The 17,124-nt window shown below is 37.2% G+C and overlaps 1 protein-coding gene across 2 annotated transcripts in view; it reads right to left on the minus strand.

Moving 5' to 3' along the window:
• Window positions 1-1,379: 1,379 nt before the first annotated feature.
• LOC109167815 (LEAF RUST 10 DISEASE-RESISTANCE LOCUS RECEPTOR-LIKE PROTEIN KINASE-like 1.1) overlaps window positions 1,380-17,124 on the minus strand; it is a 30,814-nt gene continuing 15,069 nt past the window's right edge. Inside the window, exons 3-6 of one of the 2 annotated variants that reach the window (XM_019316894.1) lie at window positions 7,591-7,638; window positions 4,893-5,129; window positions 2,751-3,682; window positions 1,380-1,391 (exon numbers count right to left, since the gene is read on the minus strand). In XM_019316894.1, the coding sequence (XP_019172439.1) occupies window positions 2,760-3,682; window positions 4,893-5,129; window positions 7,591-7,638 (1,208 nt within the window). In that variant the 3' untranslated portion in view covers window positions 1,380-1,391; window positions 2,751-2,759. Of the gene's footprint in view, window positions 1,392-2,702; window positions 3,683-4,892; window positions 5,130-7,590; window positions 7,639-17,124 lie in introns of those variants that run through there. The other variant, XM_019316893.1, reaches the window with a different exon arrangement.

Below are 17,124 nucleotides of genomic sequence, written 5' to 3' on the forward strand. Positions count from 1 at the left end.
CAGAGCTGAAAGGTATGGTAGAAAGTCATATTGACAGAATTGCGTCAAAGTCGGAACCACTAGCAGAAGAAGCTTTGAAGAGTCAAGTCACCCTTAATGTGACTGGCACTAATCAAAGAGGTGGAGGATCTGGTAGAGGTCGTGGAAGAGGAAGAGGAGGTTCTAGTGGAAGAAGTCGTGGTAACTTCAACCAAGGAGGAGGACGTGGTAACTCCAACCAAGGAAGAGGTGGAGGTAATACCAAACAAGGTAAATTTCCATTTCATTGCTACAATTGTGGCAAGTATGGGCACAAGATTGCAGATTGATGGTATAATGAAGACAACAATCGTGGAAATCAAGCAAACATTGCTAAAAATACTGCTGAAAAGTATGGTGAGAATTCTGAAACCTTACTTTTGGCCAGTGATAGTTTTTCTGCTGATAAGAACATATGGTTACTTGGTTCTTGGATACTGGGTGTAGTAACCATATGTGTGGGAAGAAAGAATTGTTTTCCGAACTAGATGAATCAGTCCGGTCTGAAGTAACGTTTGGCAATAAGTCAAAGGTGCCAATTTTGGGAAAAGGTAAAATCTCTATTCAGTTGAAGGATGGTACTCACAATTTTATATCCGATGTGTTCTATGTTCCTGAACTACACCAAAATTTGTTGAGTTTGGGTCAATTGTCAGAAAAAGGATATAAGATACATATTGCTCAGGGGTGTTGTACCATTGAAGATGCTAAAGGAGTTTTGATTGCAAAGGTAAATATGTCCCAAAATCGACTATTTCCTTTGAAAATTAAGCATACTCTCCTTGATTGCTTTAATTCTGAAGTTTGTGATGATAATTGGTTATGGCATATGCGGTTTGGGCATTTCCATTTCTCTGGGTTAAACTATCTTGCGAGAAAGGAACTTGTTTCTGATTTACCTGTTGTGAATGTCCCTGATCGTATATGTGAGATTTGTGTGATTGGGAAGAAGCATAGAGATCCCTTTCCCGTGGGCAAGTCAATGAGAGCTACAAAACAGTTGGAGATTGTTCACTCAGACCTGTGTTCGTTGGAGGTTCCCTCACATGGATGTTGTAAGTACTTTATCACTTTCATTGATGATTTCAGTAGGAAAACATGGATTTACTTTCTGAAACAAAAGTCTGAAGCATGTGATGTTTTCAAACAGTTTAAGGCTTTTGTTGAGAAGCAAAGTGGTTATGAGATTAAAATCTTGAGAACTGATAGAGGTACAGAATATATTGCTTGTGATAATTTTCTGAAAGAAAAGGGTATTCAGCACCAAATGACAGCTAGATACACTCCACAACAAAACGGAGTGGCTGAGAGGAAGAATAGGTCTATCATGGATATGGTGAGGTGCATGTTGAAATCCAAGAATCTGCCTAAACCTTTTTGGGCAGAAGCTGTTGCTTGTGCTGTCTATGTGTTGAATAGGTGTCCAACTAAAAGTGTCCGTGATAAGACACCCGAAGAAGCTTGGAGTGGGAGAAAACCCTCTATCAAATATCTCAAGGTTTTTGGATGTTTGGCATATGCACATGTGCCAGATCCATTGAGAAAGAAGTTGGATGATAAAGGTGAGAAATGCATATTCATTGGTTATAGTGACGCTTCAAAGGCTTATAAACTATACAATCCTGAAACTAAAAAGGTTGTTATAAGTCGTGATGTCACTTTTGATGAATATGGTGCTTGGGATTGGTTAGCTAAAGATGAAAGTTCAGTTGTTATTCCTGTTGTTGAAAATATTGTTGATAAGCAACCGATTCCAGATCATGTCCAGTCTCCTTCACAGCCAGAATCGTCAGTTCGACGATCTCAGCGCGAGCGCCACTTACCAGCTCGCTTGCAAGATTATGTTTTGGGTCATGATAATGACCTGTCTGATGAAGAGATTATTCAATTTGCTCTCTTTGCAGATGCTCTCTTTGCAGATTGTGATCCTTTAACTTTTGAGGAGGCTGCTACAGAAACTCATTGGCTTAAGGCGATGGATGAGGACATACGTGTCATTGAAAAGAATGGTACCTGGGAGTTCACAGATTTACCTCTTGGGAAGAAGCCAATTGGAGTAAAGTGGGTTTACAGAACGAAATACAAGTCAGTATATCCAACTTGAAGACAGAGACATTTCTTAAATTGAAGAAGGAGATATTGGGATGACCAATACATCCAACTTGGTTTAAAGGAGGCAATGTTATAATAATAATAATAATATTATTATTATTATTAGTAATATTAAACCAAGTAGTTAGTTAATTGGTTAAAAATAATGGGAGTAATTATAGGTGCAATACATGGTCATGATGTTAGCTTTACATGGAGCATTAATTCCTTAATTTTAGCATTTGAGTTATCTTATCTAGTATAAATAGTCTTTGTATTCAAGCTTTTATTATCAATCAAGTTATGTATTCCCATCTCTCTCTCTCTCCTCAATATATATAAATATAATATATATACATATTATATTTAATATATATTATAGATATATTATATTATATTTAATATATATTATATTAAATATATTATATTTAATATATCTAACATTATATTACATACCACAACAATCTAATAATCTCTAAGAGATAATCTAACATTCCGTGAACCAAACAGCCTTAGGTGTATTGTTAAGAAATTAACTTGTCAAGCCTTAACCAAACTTGCACACACTTTTAAAAAGTTCTAAAACAGTCTATTCATCCTTTCTAGAAACTTATAAATAAAACATATTTAAAAACTGTAACGAATTATTTTCACACACTGTTTCTAGTTGTACTAGTGCTGCAAATCCACTTTTCAATCACAGAATTCGGTGAAGTCGCAAATTTGTTCTTCTTCATCAAAACCTCTTCTAGTTCTCGTGAAGGAGGGCATTTTGCAAATCCACTTTCGCCTCCTTGAATATCCAACAAACTCTCAAGGACATCATACATAGTAGGCCTCATATCCTTTCTGGGTTGCAAGCATCGAAATGCCAACTCTGCCATCAAAGTTGTCATCCTCGTAACCTCGGGATCTGTTCCGAACCCCAAAGATGGATCAATCAAAGCATCAAATGCGGTTGCTTGTATCCTGTTCAACGCAAAGTTTGCCAAGTTGATCTCATGTGAATCCCGGTCCATATCCACCGCGGGCATGGACGATATGAGCTCCACAAGGACAACACCAAAACTATAAACGTCACTCTTATCTGTTAACTTATAGCAGTCATAGTACTCGGGATCAAAGTACCCGGGCGTCCCTTGGGGCATAGTGGAGACATGAGTGACATCAATTGGGAAGAGTCTCGAAAGCCCGAAATCTGCAACTTTGACAGCGAAGTTGCAGTCGAGGAGAATGTTGGCAGTCTTGACATCGCGGTGGATTATGTCCGAGGCGTGGAGGTAAGCCAAAGCGTTGGCGGTTTCGATGGCGATGTTGATGCGAATAGGCCATGTGAGTGATTTGTGTTTTGCTCTTTCGCCGTGCAAATGATCCGCGAGTGTTCCGTTGGGGATGTATTCGTAGACGAGGAGGAGGCTACGGCTGTTTCTGGAGGAGCAACCGTAGAGAGTTACAAGATTGCGGTGCCTTAGCCGAGTGAGAATTTCTATTTCATTTACAAACTGTTCCATTCTCTTGCAATTTCGCTCGTATAAACGCTTCACAGCTACTTCTCTCCCATCTCGGAGTTTGCCTGTTGATTGATAGCGTTAGTGTTTAGACTTTTATCTAGGATATAGATTATTTGCTTAACTTATTCAATAGAAGACAAAATAATCCCCAAAAGAGGTGTACGAGTAGATAGGTAGAGTATGATTCTTAGGTAAGAAATCATGAAATTAATTATTACCAACACCATCAATATCAGGTACATTTTTAATATATTAAAAGTACATCATTTTTGTACTGAAGGTACATTATATAAAATAATGTACTCTTAATATATTAAATATATATATTTTCAAAAAATGTATCTTACGTACATAAATAATGTACCATTAATATATTAAAAATGTACTTTTTATTTATGACCCACACAATTGTGTAGACCATGGTCCATACAATAATTAGCAGGTGGCTTATGGCAAATTATACCCTGGAAACGTGTTCACCGAGAATGGTGAACACAAGGCCAAACGACGTCGTTTTTAGGCAAAAAAAAAAAAAAAAAAAAAAATCGCGGATGTGGAGTTAACGGCGCGCGTTGATCAAATTATGAATTTTCTATTATGAGATTATGAATTTTCATAAAATTCATAATCTCATAACAGAAAATTCATAATCGCATAACAAAAAATTCATAATCGCATAACATAAAATTCATAATCGCATAACAGAAAATTCATAATCTCATAACTGAAAACTTTTTAATAGAGAGGTTAAAGAAGAGATTCATCTTTTAGATGAACTATATGCTCTATTTGGAGAGTTTATATAACTCATTTTAAATTAGAAATAAGTTATAAACTCTATTTAATAAACCATCATGGAGAACATAAAGTAATAGTTTATTTTGAAACGTTACACTAAGGCTCTGTTTGGCATGCCCAGCTACAAAGTTTGTATCTAATAAGCTAACTAATTTCTAGATATGATCCTTTACAAAGTAGTAACTGTTCTATACAAGCTAAAAGCTGAAAAGTTAGTATCTAATAAGCTAACTAATTTGTAGGTATGATTCTTTACAAAGTAAGTTCAAACCTATGATCACACATTTAGAATGGTAACCAAGATGTCATCACACTACATGGTAGTTGGCAGTTAATTAATATTTAACTTTGAGTGATTTAAAAATTAATGTAGTCATATTGTAATGTAAGATGTGTGCTTTGCAATGAAATGTTAACGATTTAAATAAATTACGAACTATACAAAATGTCACTTTTAACTAGAAGATTTCTTACCTCGATAAACAGTTCCAAATCCTCCCTCTCCAAGTTCTTTTGATGGATCAAAATTATTCGTGACTTTTTGAAGTTCAGAGAAAGAAAAAATAGGAACTCCCAAGTATTTACTGCTCCTTTCTATATCTTGTTTTGAAAAGAAGCTTGAGAAACCACCAACTTTAGAAGTATTGTAATGGCGACGAGCAAATACGAGAACTGAACTCATAAAAATCACCAATGCAAGGCTACACAAAACTGTATTCAAGTAAACAGTTAGTCAAGGTTTCAATTAGGTAAAGATAAGCAGCATTATTAAGAATAGTGAAGATGTTCCCGACAGCACAACTTGAGAGTTAATTATATTCAATGTGGCGGGCTCCATACAAGCACCAAACACCGCTCCTCTTACCTAATGAGTTGTTGAGTCACCATGATTTATCTCTCCCACTATTTTATCGGGTGATACGGGTCAATGTGTGGGGACTTTAGGAGCGAGAGAATTTTGTCTTTTATGGGCAAGAATAATGAAGATGTTTAACAATGATAGAAATAATTTGATCACATGCAATAAAATCAGTTTTGACTTGCTCTAACAATTTAAAAACCATTTGAAAGAAAATACAATGTCAATTTGGCACGATTGTAATGTCCGGGCTGCATACGACGCGTATATGAAATTGCTCCGTAGTTTTTCTTCTTATTTTTCAAATGTTGATCAACTCAAATAAACGGAATAGTTTTTTTCACATTTTATGCGTGAAACATTAATTATTATCACTTGAACACACACATACACACACATATATATAGGGAGGGGTTCAGTTGTGATAATTTGCTCAGGTGCGGACGTCCAGTTTAATCTAAGTCGTTGATCTAGGTGGCTCAAATCAATGAAAATTTTTACAAAAAAAAAAAACGCGCATCTAGAAGGAACCAAGCAACTTAACTAAGCCTGAAAATAGCACACCTTCAGTACACAAATCACACACCTTAAAAACACAAATCACGCACCTAAGGTTTTAAAATGGCGCACCTTAAGTTTCAATAACTCACGCACATTAAGCATACAAATCACCCACCTTAAGAAGAAAACAACGCAGCTTAGGCTTCAGGTTGACGCACCTTAAGTTTCAACAACTACTCACATTAAGTACACAAACCATGCACCTTAAGCACAAAAATCACGAATCTTAAGCACAAAAACCACGCATCTTAAGTTTCAACTACTCACACTAAGCACACAAAGCACCTTAAGCACAAAAACCACGCACCTTAAGTTTTAACAACTACTCACATTAAGCACAAAAACCATTAACCTTAAATTTGATCTAGATGTAAAAATTACCAAATTGCAACCGCATTTTTTTAAAATTTTGTTAATCTTGGACGTTGAATTAAGCAAGATCAATGGCTCAGATTTAACCGCACAACCGCACGTAACACACTCAACCGCACGAGAACTGAATTATATATATATATATATATATATATATATATATATATATATATATATATATATATATATATATGAATGGATCTTGTGAGAACCCACTCATATATAGAATCTGCAAATTGATCTTTGATGGAGACAACTCTAAATACTGCTAGAAATTTTTGATTTTTCGACCACTTAAAAAATGACCGTAAAGGTGACATTTTTCAATTTTTTGTCAAAGGGAAATAGGTCAGAATTCCGACCACTAAGTACCTTTACTTAGTGGTCGGAAATACTGACAACAAAATAAAGGTGGTCGAAAAAAATTCGGCAATTTAAATTTTTTAAATTGAGTTAGGAATTTTCGCCTTGTCGATTTTTCCGGCCACTTTACCCATTGGATGCTATTTCCGACCACCTTGTCGGTCGTCGGGAATAGCGACAAAGGTTTTTGCAAATACCAAATCGGAACAAGGCTTCCAACTTGATTTAAGATAATTTTCGGGTGGTCAGAAATTTCATAATTTTCAACTGTGAAAGTAAGACAATCCGAAAAAAATAAATGCAGTGGTCTTTTTACAAAAATTTCAAATTTTGAAATGCATAGCACACAACTGCAAAATACATAAGATGACATGTAAAATTGAATTAAAGATGTTGCACTTCACATATAAGTAGGACAGTAGGTGCATATCATATTATTGTTCAATGCACTTTGTACTGTTGATCAATGAACTTTAAAGTTTGAAATATTTAATAATTTTGTCACTGCTTTTTTTTTCCAGATTACTTTGGTCTAGATCTATTGGTCATTCTCATATCGCTGTTCAAGATGAGTTTATAATTTTTTAAATGTTACTTACTCTATTAGTCTATTACAATATAGTATCTGTTCATATATACTTTATCAACCTATTGAAACACAAATAGTCAATATAATGCCCCCACACTGAAGATCGAACGTGAAGAACCTGAGACCTCTCATTTGAGAAGCCACACTCGACTACAAGGCCTTTGGCAGATGAGTTTATAGTTTATATGTGTGTGTAAAGTTTGTGTTTGTTCGTGTGTTCAAAGATAATAATTTGACTTAATTTTATGTAATTTAACACTTCTATTAAAAAGTAATTAGTTATATCTATCTCTTTTTTAAAAGTAAATCTTGTGTAGTATTTTTTTTTTAAAGTTTGATCTATACTTATAAATACTAAAATAAATGACAGAATGCTAACAACTAATAAAAAACTATCTTCTAAAATATTGTTAAAAGAAAATATTCACCTGTTATTAGTATCAACTTCACTTTTGACGACGACTTATTAGTTTTTCCTGCAAGGGGAACAAATAAGCAATTGGTAAAAATAAAATATCAAATATTATTAATGGCATCTACATCTCAACATGTTATTACGATCTAAATGAGATTAGAACAGCCCAAAGTTGGGTAAAGGCAGACTGGAACATGGTCGGGACTGCAAATTATAAAGCTATGTGGATCACAGTCCAAAACATCGTCATGGATATTATGAGTAAAAATAATGTACATTATGAGTTAGAATAATGTACATTTGTATTAGAATAATGTAAACTATATGTTAGAATAATGAAACATCTGGGTAATATAATATACATTGCATTTTAAAATAATGTACATTATGCTTTAGAATAATATACATTATGTTTTAGAATAATGTACATTATGAGTTATAAAAAATGAATGTTGCAGCTGGGCGCGTGAAAAAATTAAATTAAGCAAAACGACGTCATTTTTAGACCGTGGTCCTAGTTCCCCCAAAACATTCCCATCCCTATCCCTATCAGGTTAGGGTGGGGATCGGGGATGGGAAAAATTGCCATTGTTGGGGGTCGGCCGAGTTTAGCCCCTATTCGATTCAAGACATGTAATTGTGGCTTAGTATGAAGGGGTGTGGTTAAATGGTTAACATCAACCTATTTATCAGCAATTGGTTTTAAGAAGGATATGACAACCTGATAACTAAATAACTTCGTGATTAAGCGTGCTTGACTTACCGAATGGGTGGCCATTGGGAAGTAAGCATATAGTCTAGCGCTTAGATCCTTTAATTGGTATCAAAGCTGAAGTCACGGGTTCGTATCAATGGTGAGGTGAAAACTTAGTCCAGTCTCGGATGGGATGAGCCAAGTCTAGTCCCGGGAGGTGGATAATTGACGTGGAGGCTAATGATCGACTATGTCAGACATGCTGTGCAACTGGTATTTTTGATCAAAGGTTGCGATATGTGTTGGCCTAGGCATGCTGCACAATGGTATGCTGCACAACTGGGCTCTATGATCAAATGTTGTGGTAGTTTCTAGGAGGCGGATTGTTAGGCATATGCCAGGTCGACCGAGTTCAGCCCATACTTGATTCGAGATGTGGCGTTCTGGCTTACCATAGAGGGATGTGGTTAAACGGTTAGTATCCACATGTGGCAACATGTTCACCAAAGAACTCTATGGTTAAGTGTGCTTGACTTATAAGATGCGTAACCCAATTAGAAGTAAACATAGTACAGCACTGAGATTCATTAGCCATCCTCACTAAAGGGGAGGACGAGCGTAAAACGGGGATTTTCGAGGAGTGATCATTATGGTTTGTTATAATAATAATATTATTATAATATTAAACCAAGTCAATTAAGGTGGAAATGTGGCAAAATACATGCATGCGCAGTATGTGGGTTGTAGCAGCCAGTACGTGGAGTATGGATGAAGGCATGAAGCATTAGTTTAGCAATATGGTTAATTTCTTTTAGTATAAATATGTTCATTACAAAGCTTTTTAATCATCAATCAAGTGAATTCAATTCCCCCCCCCCCCCCCCTCTCTCTCTCTTCTCAAATATATATTATAGATATATTATATTATATTTAATATATCTAACATTTGGTATCAGAGCCAGTCAACCTTTCAACCCCGAGATATTGTTCATAGTAAAATATGGCTGCAAATTTCAATATTGTATGGTCGGGTCCCAAATTGGACGGGAAACTCGATTACAATTATTGCCAAATTATGATGTCCACACATTTGAAAGCTCAAAATCTTTGGAGCTTTGTTGATCCCGGTCTACCCGAAGGAGCTGACGCAGCCGCTATCCGACGAGATCAATTGGCCTTGGGACAGATTCACCAAGGTGTTCACTACTCCATTTTTGGTGAATTAGCTCGTGCTCAAACAGCAAAGCAAGCTTGGGATATCTTAAAGGTGTCAAACAAAGGAGTCGATTGGGCACAGAAATCTAAGTTACAGTCGTTGAGAAGGTTGTACAAAAATTGTGAGATGACCTCTACAGAAACAGTAGATGCGTATTTCACTCGTCTTATTGATATGGTGAATAAGATGAGGTTATACGGAGATACAATTGAAGATGGTGCAGTGGTTGAAAAAGTTCTATGAACTATGCCGATGAAGTATGACCATGTGGTGACTTCGATCACAGAGTCACACAAAACTGAGCTCTTATCAATTGCAGAGCTGAAAGGTATGGTAGAAAGTCATATTGACAAGATTGCATCAAAATCGGAACCACTAGCTGAAGAAGCTTTGAAGAATCAAGTCACCCTTAATGTGATTGGCACTAATGAAAGAGGTAGAGGATATGGTAGAAGTCGTGGAAGAGGAAGAGGAGGTTCTAGTGGAAGAGGCCGTGGTAACTTTAACCAAGGAGGAGGACATGGTAACTCCAACCAAGGAAGAGGTGGAGGTAATACCAAACAAGGTAAATTTCCATTTCATTGCTACAATTGTGGCAAGTATGGGCATAAGATTGCAGATTGTTGGTATAATGAGGACAACTATCGTGGAAATCAAGCAAACATTGCTGAAAATACTGCTGAAAAGTTTGGTGAGAATTCTGAAACCTTACTTTTGGCCAGTGATAGTTTTTCTGCAGATAAGAACATATGGTTCTTGGATACTGGGTGTAGTAACCATATGTGTGGAAAGAAAGAATTGTTTTCTGAACTGGATGAATCAGTCCGGTCTGAAGTGACATTTGGCAATAAGTCAAAGGTGCCAATTTTGGAAAAAGGTAAAATCTCTATTCAGTTGAAGGATGGTACTCACAATTTTATATCCGATGTGTTCTATGTTCCTGAACTACACCAAAATTTGTTGAGTATGGGTCAGTTGTCAGAAAAAGGATATAAGATAAATATTACTCAGGGGTGTTGTACCATTGCAGATGCTAAGGGAGTCTTGATTGCAAAGGTAAATATGTCCCAAAATCGACTATTTCCTTTGAAAATTAAACATACTCTCCTTGCTTGCTTTAATTCTGAAGTTTGCGATGATAATTGGTTATGGCATATGCGGTTTGGGCATTTTCATTTCTCTGGATTAAACTATCTTGCGAGAAAGGAACTTGTTTCTGATTTACCTGTTGTGAATGTCCCTGATCGTATCTGTGAGATTTGTGTGATTGGGAAGAAGCATAGAGATCCCTTTCCCGTGGGCAAGTCAAAGATAGCTACAAAACAGTTGGAGATTGTTCACTCAGACCTGTGTTCGTTAGAGGTTCCCTCACATGGAGGTTATAAGTACTTTATTACTTTCATTGATGATTTCAGTAGAAAAACATGGGTTTACTTTTCTGAAGCAAAAGTCTGAAGCATGTGATGTTTTCAAACAATTTAAGGCTTTTGTTGAAAAGCAAAGTGGTTATGAAATTAAAATCTTGAGAACTGATAGAGGTACAGAATATATTGCCTGTGATGATTTTCTGAAGAAGAAGGGTATCCAACACCAGATGACAGCTAGATACACTCCACAACAAAATGGAGTGGCTGAGAGGAAGAATAGATCTATCATGGATATGGTGAGGTGCATGTTGAAATCCAAGAATCTGCCTAAACCTTTTTGGGCAGAAGCTGTTGCTTGTGCTGTCTATGTGTTGAATAGGTGTCCAACTAAGAGTGTCCGTGATAAGACACCTGAGGAAGCTTGGAGTAGGAAGAAACCCTCTATAAGAAATCTTAAGGTTTTTGGGTGTTTGGCATATGCACATGTGCCAGATCCATTGAGAAAGAAGTTGGATGATAAAGGTGAGAAGTGCAAATTCATTGGTTATAGTGACGCTTCAAAGGCTTATAAACTATACAATCCTGAAACTAAAAAGGTTGTTATAAGTCGTGATGTCACTTTTGATGAATATGGTGCCTGGGATTGGTTAGCTAAAGATGAAAGTTCAGTTGTTATTCTTGTTGTTGAAAATATTGTTGATGAGCAATCGATTCCAGATAATGTTCAGTCTCCTTCGCAGCCAGAGTCGTCAGTTCGACGATCTCAGCGCGAGCGCCACTTACCAGCTCGCTTGCAGGATTATGCTTTGGGTCATGATAATGACTTGTCGGATGAAGAGATTATTCAATTTGCTCTTTTTGCAGATTGTGACCCTTTATCCGTTGAGGAGGTTGCTACAGAAAGTCATTGGCTTAAGGCGATGGATGAGGAGATACGTGCCATTGAAAAGAGTCGTACTTGGGAGTTAACAGATTTACCTCCTAGGAAGAAGCCAATTGGAGTAAAGTGGGTTTACAGAACGAATTACAAGTCAGTATATCCAACTTGAAGACGGAGACATTTCTTAAATTGAAGAAGGAAATTGGGATGACCAATATATCCAACTTGGTTTAAAGGAGGCAATGTTATAATAACATTATTATTATAATATTAAACCAAGTCAATTAAGGTGGAAATGTGGAAAAATACATGCATGCGCAGTACGTGGGTTGTAGCAGCCAGTACGTGGAGTATGGATGAAGGCATGAAGCATTAGTTTAGCAATATGGTTAATTTCTTTACAAAGCTTTTTAATCATCAATCAAGTGAATTCAATTCTCCCCCCTCTCTCTCTCTTCTCAAATATTTATTATATATATATATATATATATATATATATATATTATAGATATATTATATTATATTTAATATATCTAACATGATTTCGGGTGGGTGAGGAAGGTGAGAGGGGTGTTGAGGAAGAACTTAGCGGTTGGGATTTTATGGGAGTTAATGATGGGCTTAATGATGAAAGATTAATGCACTTGAATGTGAGTGAGATGAGGTAGTCAGGTCACGTGGGTCAAAGGGGTTTTAGTCATTATGGGCCTTCTACAAAGGATGGGATGGTTTTGGTCAAACAGAAAAGATGTAGAGTTGTGGATAGTGGGCTTGAATATGATGCTAGGCAGGCTAGTACTTCTACCTTTATGAATATTGATGGTGTTCAGGAGTTAGGTTAGGGGAACTCTGATATGTTATTAGGGTGGGTGTTGGATTCCATACCCGCCAAGCCCAATGAGTGTAATGGCATGAAATTGTCATGGGCTTAATTGGCAATCCACAAACAATTCGAGTTTTGTTGGACTTGATCAAACTAAAGAATCAAGGGGTGGGTTTTCTATTGGAAATATTCTGCACTAGGAGTGATGTGGATCTAATTAAGTGCCAACTGAGTTCTGCGTCATGTATGACAATTGGTTGTACAGGTCGAAGTGGGATTTTGGCTTTGCTTTGGAAGGAGGAGGTAGAGGTTTAGTTATGAGGTATTATAGTAATCACGTTAATGTGCGTATCTGAGTGGTTAGGACGGAACCATGGTGGTGTCTTATGGGCTTCTATAGTTTTTCTAAGCAGGGTCGACATATGGAGTCTAAGAATTTTTGCAGTATTTGGTGGGGTTGAGTTCATTATGGTGGGTGGTTTTAGTAGATTTTAACAATTTGTTAGAGGGGAGTGAGAAGCGAGGGAGGGCACTGCATAAGCCTCAAATGCTTCAAGGGTTTTGGGATGTAGTTCGAGAGTGTAGGTTGGTGGATTTTTCCTTTAAGGGGTATCAATTCATTTGGCATAGGGGGTGGGGTACTATGGATTGGGTTTATGAGACGTTGGATCTTATTCTAGTGATTGAAACTTGGCTGGAATTGTTTGGGAATGCTATTGCTTGCTCGATTATGAGGCCTCGAAAAGTGATCATTTTCATCTATGGTGGTGTTTGGGTAGAGTATAAGTAGTTGTTAGATAGGCTATCATCGTCTAGAGGCAAAGGGCTAAGAAATTTTGGAATAAGGAAGGAGATTTGAATTTTTCCACACAGCGGTGAATAACAGGAGGCGTAGGAATGCTATCCACTAGCTTTCGGATGAAGTTGGGAGTAAGGTTCGGGATAAGGATGGATTAGTACAGTTGATGGTGGGGTATTTTCACCGACTATTTTCCTATTTACCTCTAACTAGGCGGAGATGGGGTATGGGTTGGATTATTTGGAATGTAAGGTTATAGAGCAACAGAATGTGCAGTTACTTCTCCCTTTGGCACAGGAGAAGGTGAATGATGTGTTATTCTCTATGTTTCCATTTAAATCTCTGGGACCAGACGAGATGTGCCTAGGGTTTTATCAACATTTTTGAGACATGGTTGGAGATGATGTCATGGAGTTCTGTTGAGGGATGTTTGCTTCTTGGAAATTGCCAACTAGCATTAACCATACACATATTGTGCTTATTTCAAAAAAGATGAGATCGTAGTCCATGATAGATCTGAGACTTATCGCCTTGAGCAATATCCTATATAAAAAAATTGTGAAAGTGCAAGCAAACCAAATGGAGGTGTTTTGTGTGTGTGTGTGGGGGGGGGGGGGGGGGGGGGGTTGCTTATCTTAAAGGCTCAAATTGCATTTGTACCGAGGGAGAATATTGATAATATGCTGGTAGCATTTGAAACTCACCATTTTCTAATGCCTAGGTGTTAGGGTATGGAGGGTTTTACGATGAAACTAGACATGAGTAAGGCATATGATTCGGTAGAGTGGAATGTTTGAAAACATGCGATGCTGTGGTTGAGTTTTACGAAGCATTGGGTGAGTTTGGTCCTTAAATGTGTATTTATGATGCATATTATGTCTTCTTTGAGGGGTATGTATGAGTATGGGCCAGTGTGTTCGTTGTGGGGATTGCCTCAATGCGATCCTCGATCACCGTACCTATTTGTTTTGGTGGCTGAGGTTTTAAACCCTATTTTTTGTACGTAGGAGATGTATGGTTGGTTACATGGGGTGGCAATGGTAAGGGGGGATCCAATGGTATCACATTTATTGTTTGCTAATGATTATTTCTTGGTTTTTCATGTGACGCATGGTGAGGGAGAGGGTGTGGCGGATGTGTTGCAATGTTATGGCTTTATGAGAGGGCGCATCGGGTTAAGAGGAAAACATAGAGAAGTCGTCGCTTTCTTTGAGAGTAATGTGGATGACAATGGGAGGGAGGCTGTAGCGGATGTATTAGAGGTGCAGCAAGGGGAGGGAGTTGGTCGGTATCTGGATTTTCCATCTTTAGTAGGGAGATATAAGAGGGAGATTTTGCAGTTTATTGGGGACAAGATTCTTGCTAGGCTCTGTTGTTGGAATAATGGATGTTTGTATAAGGCGAGTAGGGAGGTGTAGCTTAATACGGTGATTCAGGCTATCCCTAAGTATACTGTGTCTATTTTTCTTCTCTTATTAGGTATTTAGGTCAATGTTAGGAGGTGAAAGTGGTTATGAATGGATTTTGGTGGGGAACTCGTCGAGAGAAGGGGAAAGGCATTCGATGGTCGTCGTGAGAAGAGTTGTGTTGGCTGGAAAAAGGTAGGGAGTATAGCGTTTTATAGATTACGTTAATTTAGCAAATCAATGTTGGGGAAGCAAGATTGGAAACTTAAACTCAATTCGGCGCGTTGGTTTCTCAGGTGCTTAAAGCTTAATATTACCTGCGTACATCGATTCTAGAGACACATTTAGGGAGTAACCACTCATTTGTGTGGCATAGTGTGATGGCGGTGCAAGGGGTTGTGGCGGGGGGGTGTATGTAGAAGGCGGGTAATGTGGAATCAATTTCGGTCTGGGCAGATCCTTTGGTCCCTAAACTGTCTAGCCTTTTATTCAATCGAAGTAGCCAGATGGATTGGGAACGGTAGATGTGAGTTCATCAATGAGAGGGATGCCAAAATTGTGGGACATGGATGTGCTTAGGGTAATCTTTGATGAAAGGGATAGAGTTGTGATTGCGGTTTTTCCTTTATCGTTACTTGATGTGCTGGATGCGAGGTTTTGGTTGTTTGATTTTGAAGGGGTGTACACAGTTAGGAGCTATTATACGTATTTGGTTGGGGGATGAAGAGCAGGACGATTGAATGGGATGGGCTAAGATGTGGAAGTTTCACATTCCTCTGAAAGTGAAGTGTTTTGGAGCCTATGCAATCTTTACCTTCCAACCCTTGATAGATTCAAGTAGAAGCGGGTAGTAGTGGGGGAAGTTTGTGTTCTCTGCCATTGGGAGTTGGAGATTGCATTTCATCTTTTTGTTGGGTATGAGGTAGTTAGAAAGTGTTGGGAGATGTTAGGGGTTGCTTGTTCAACAGAGGGCTACAACCATTTGTTACAATGGATTGAAGTTTGTTTCTTGCACTTAGAGGAGGAGAAACTATGCATGGTAATTGTTGAACATATAATATATATAAGGCGCAAGTTTCAAATAGGCACATCTAGTACTTCGAAATGCTCAATCCCCCCATCAACTAAAACATAATCTAACACTACAAGAAAAATGCACATAGACAACACTAGAAAGACAACAGTTTTTAAGAAAAGTGTTGTCTTTTGTATAAAAGACAACAGTTTGGTCCAAAACCGTTGTCTTTGATGCAACACTTTTGTCAAAGACAACGGTTTTTACTTAACCGTTGTTATAAGTGTGTTGTCTTTGTGCATTTTGTGAAAAGACAACACCACAACGACAACGGTTTTTTAAAACCGTTGTCTATGTGCGTTTTTTTTAAATAAGACAACGGTTTTTTTAACTGTTGTTGTTGGTGTGTTGTCTTTAAGCGCACTGGAATACACAACACTAGAAAGACAACGGTTGTTTAAAACCGTTGTCTTTGTGAGCTCTTTTTTTTTAAAAAGACAACAGTTTTATTTAACCGTTGTCGTTGGTGTGTTGTCGTTAAGCGCACTCGAATACACAACACTAAAACGACAACGGTTTTATATAACCGTTGTCGTTGCGCGTTCTTTATTTGTTTAAGACAACGGTTTTATTTAACCGTTGTCTTTGGTATGTTGTCTTTAAGCGTATTTGAATACACAACACTACAAAGGCAACAGTTTTAAATAACCGTTGTCTTTGCGCATCATTATTTAACAGGTATATAAAATAAAAACAAGGATGTTAACAACAAGAATTGAACTTATGACCTCAAACTTAACAAGTAAGCAATCTATCCAACTAAGCAACACAAACTCTTATGCCTAAAGGTGCAACATCTGGTATATAACTGAGTTGCTTCTGTGTTGTTTGTGAAAACCAAAACCACAATTTTAGAAAATAGTCGAAGAATTCCCCCTAAGAAGAATAGAACTTAAGATCTCTAATCTCTAACATAATAAACTAAGCTAAACCCACCAAGCCACACTAACACTTATGTATTTAAGTGCAACATCTAGTATATTACCAGTTTGCTTATGTGTTGTCTTTGAGAACCAAGACAATGATTGCATAAAATAGGTTAAGAATGCCACCATAAAAGATAGAACCTAAGACCTTTAACATAATAAACAAAGCTAAATCCACCAAGCCATACCAACTCTTGTGTACTAAAGTGTTACACTTTATGTTTTACCTATAATTTAACAGAGAAAGAATACAATTCAAAAGTTAATTTAATAGTTCTATTTTCGTTCATATTTAAATATAAAATTATTCACCAGAATTTCAAAGTAAATTTATTAAAGTTTTATTTTCAATTATATTACA

Source organism: Ipomoea nil, unplaced genomic scaffold (assembly GCF_001879475.1).
Source record: "Ipomoea nil cultivar Tokyo-kokei standard unplaced genomic scaffold, Asagao_1.1 scaffold3170, whole genome shotgun sequence".
Taxonomy (NCBI): domain Eukaryota; kingdom Viridiplantae; phylum Streptophyta; class Magnoliopsida; order Solanales; family Convolvulaceae; genus Ipomoea; species Ipomoea nil.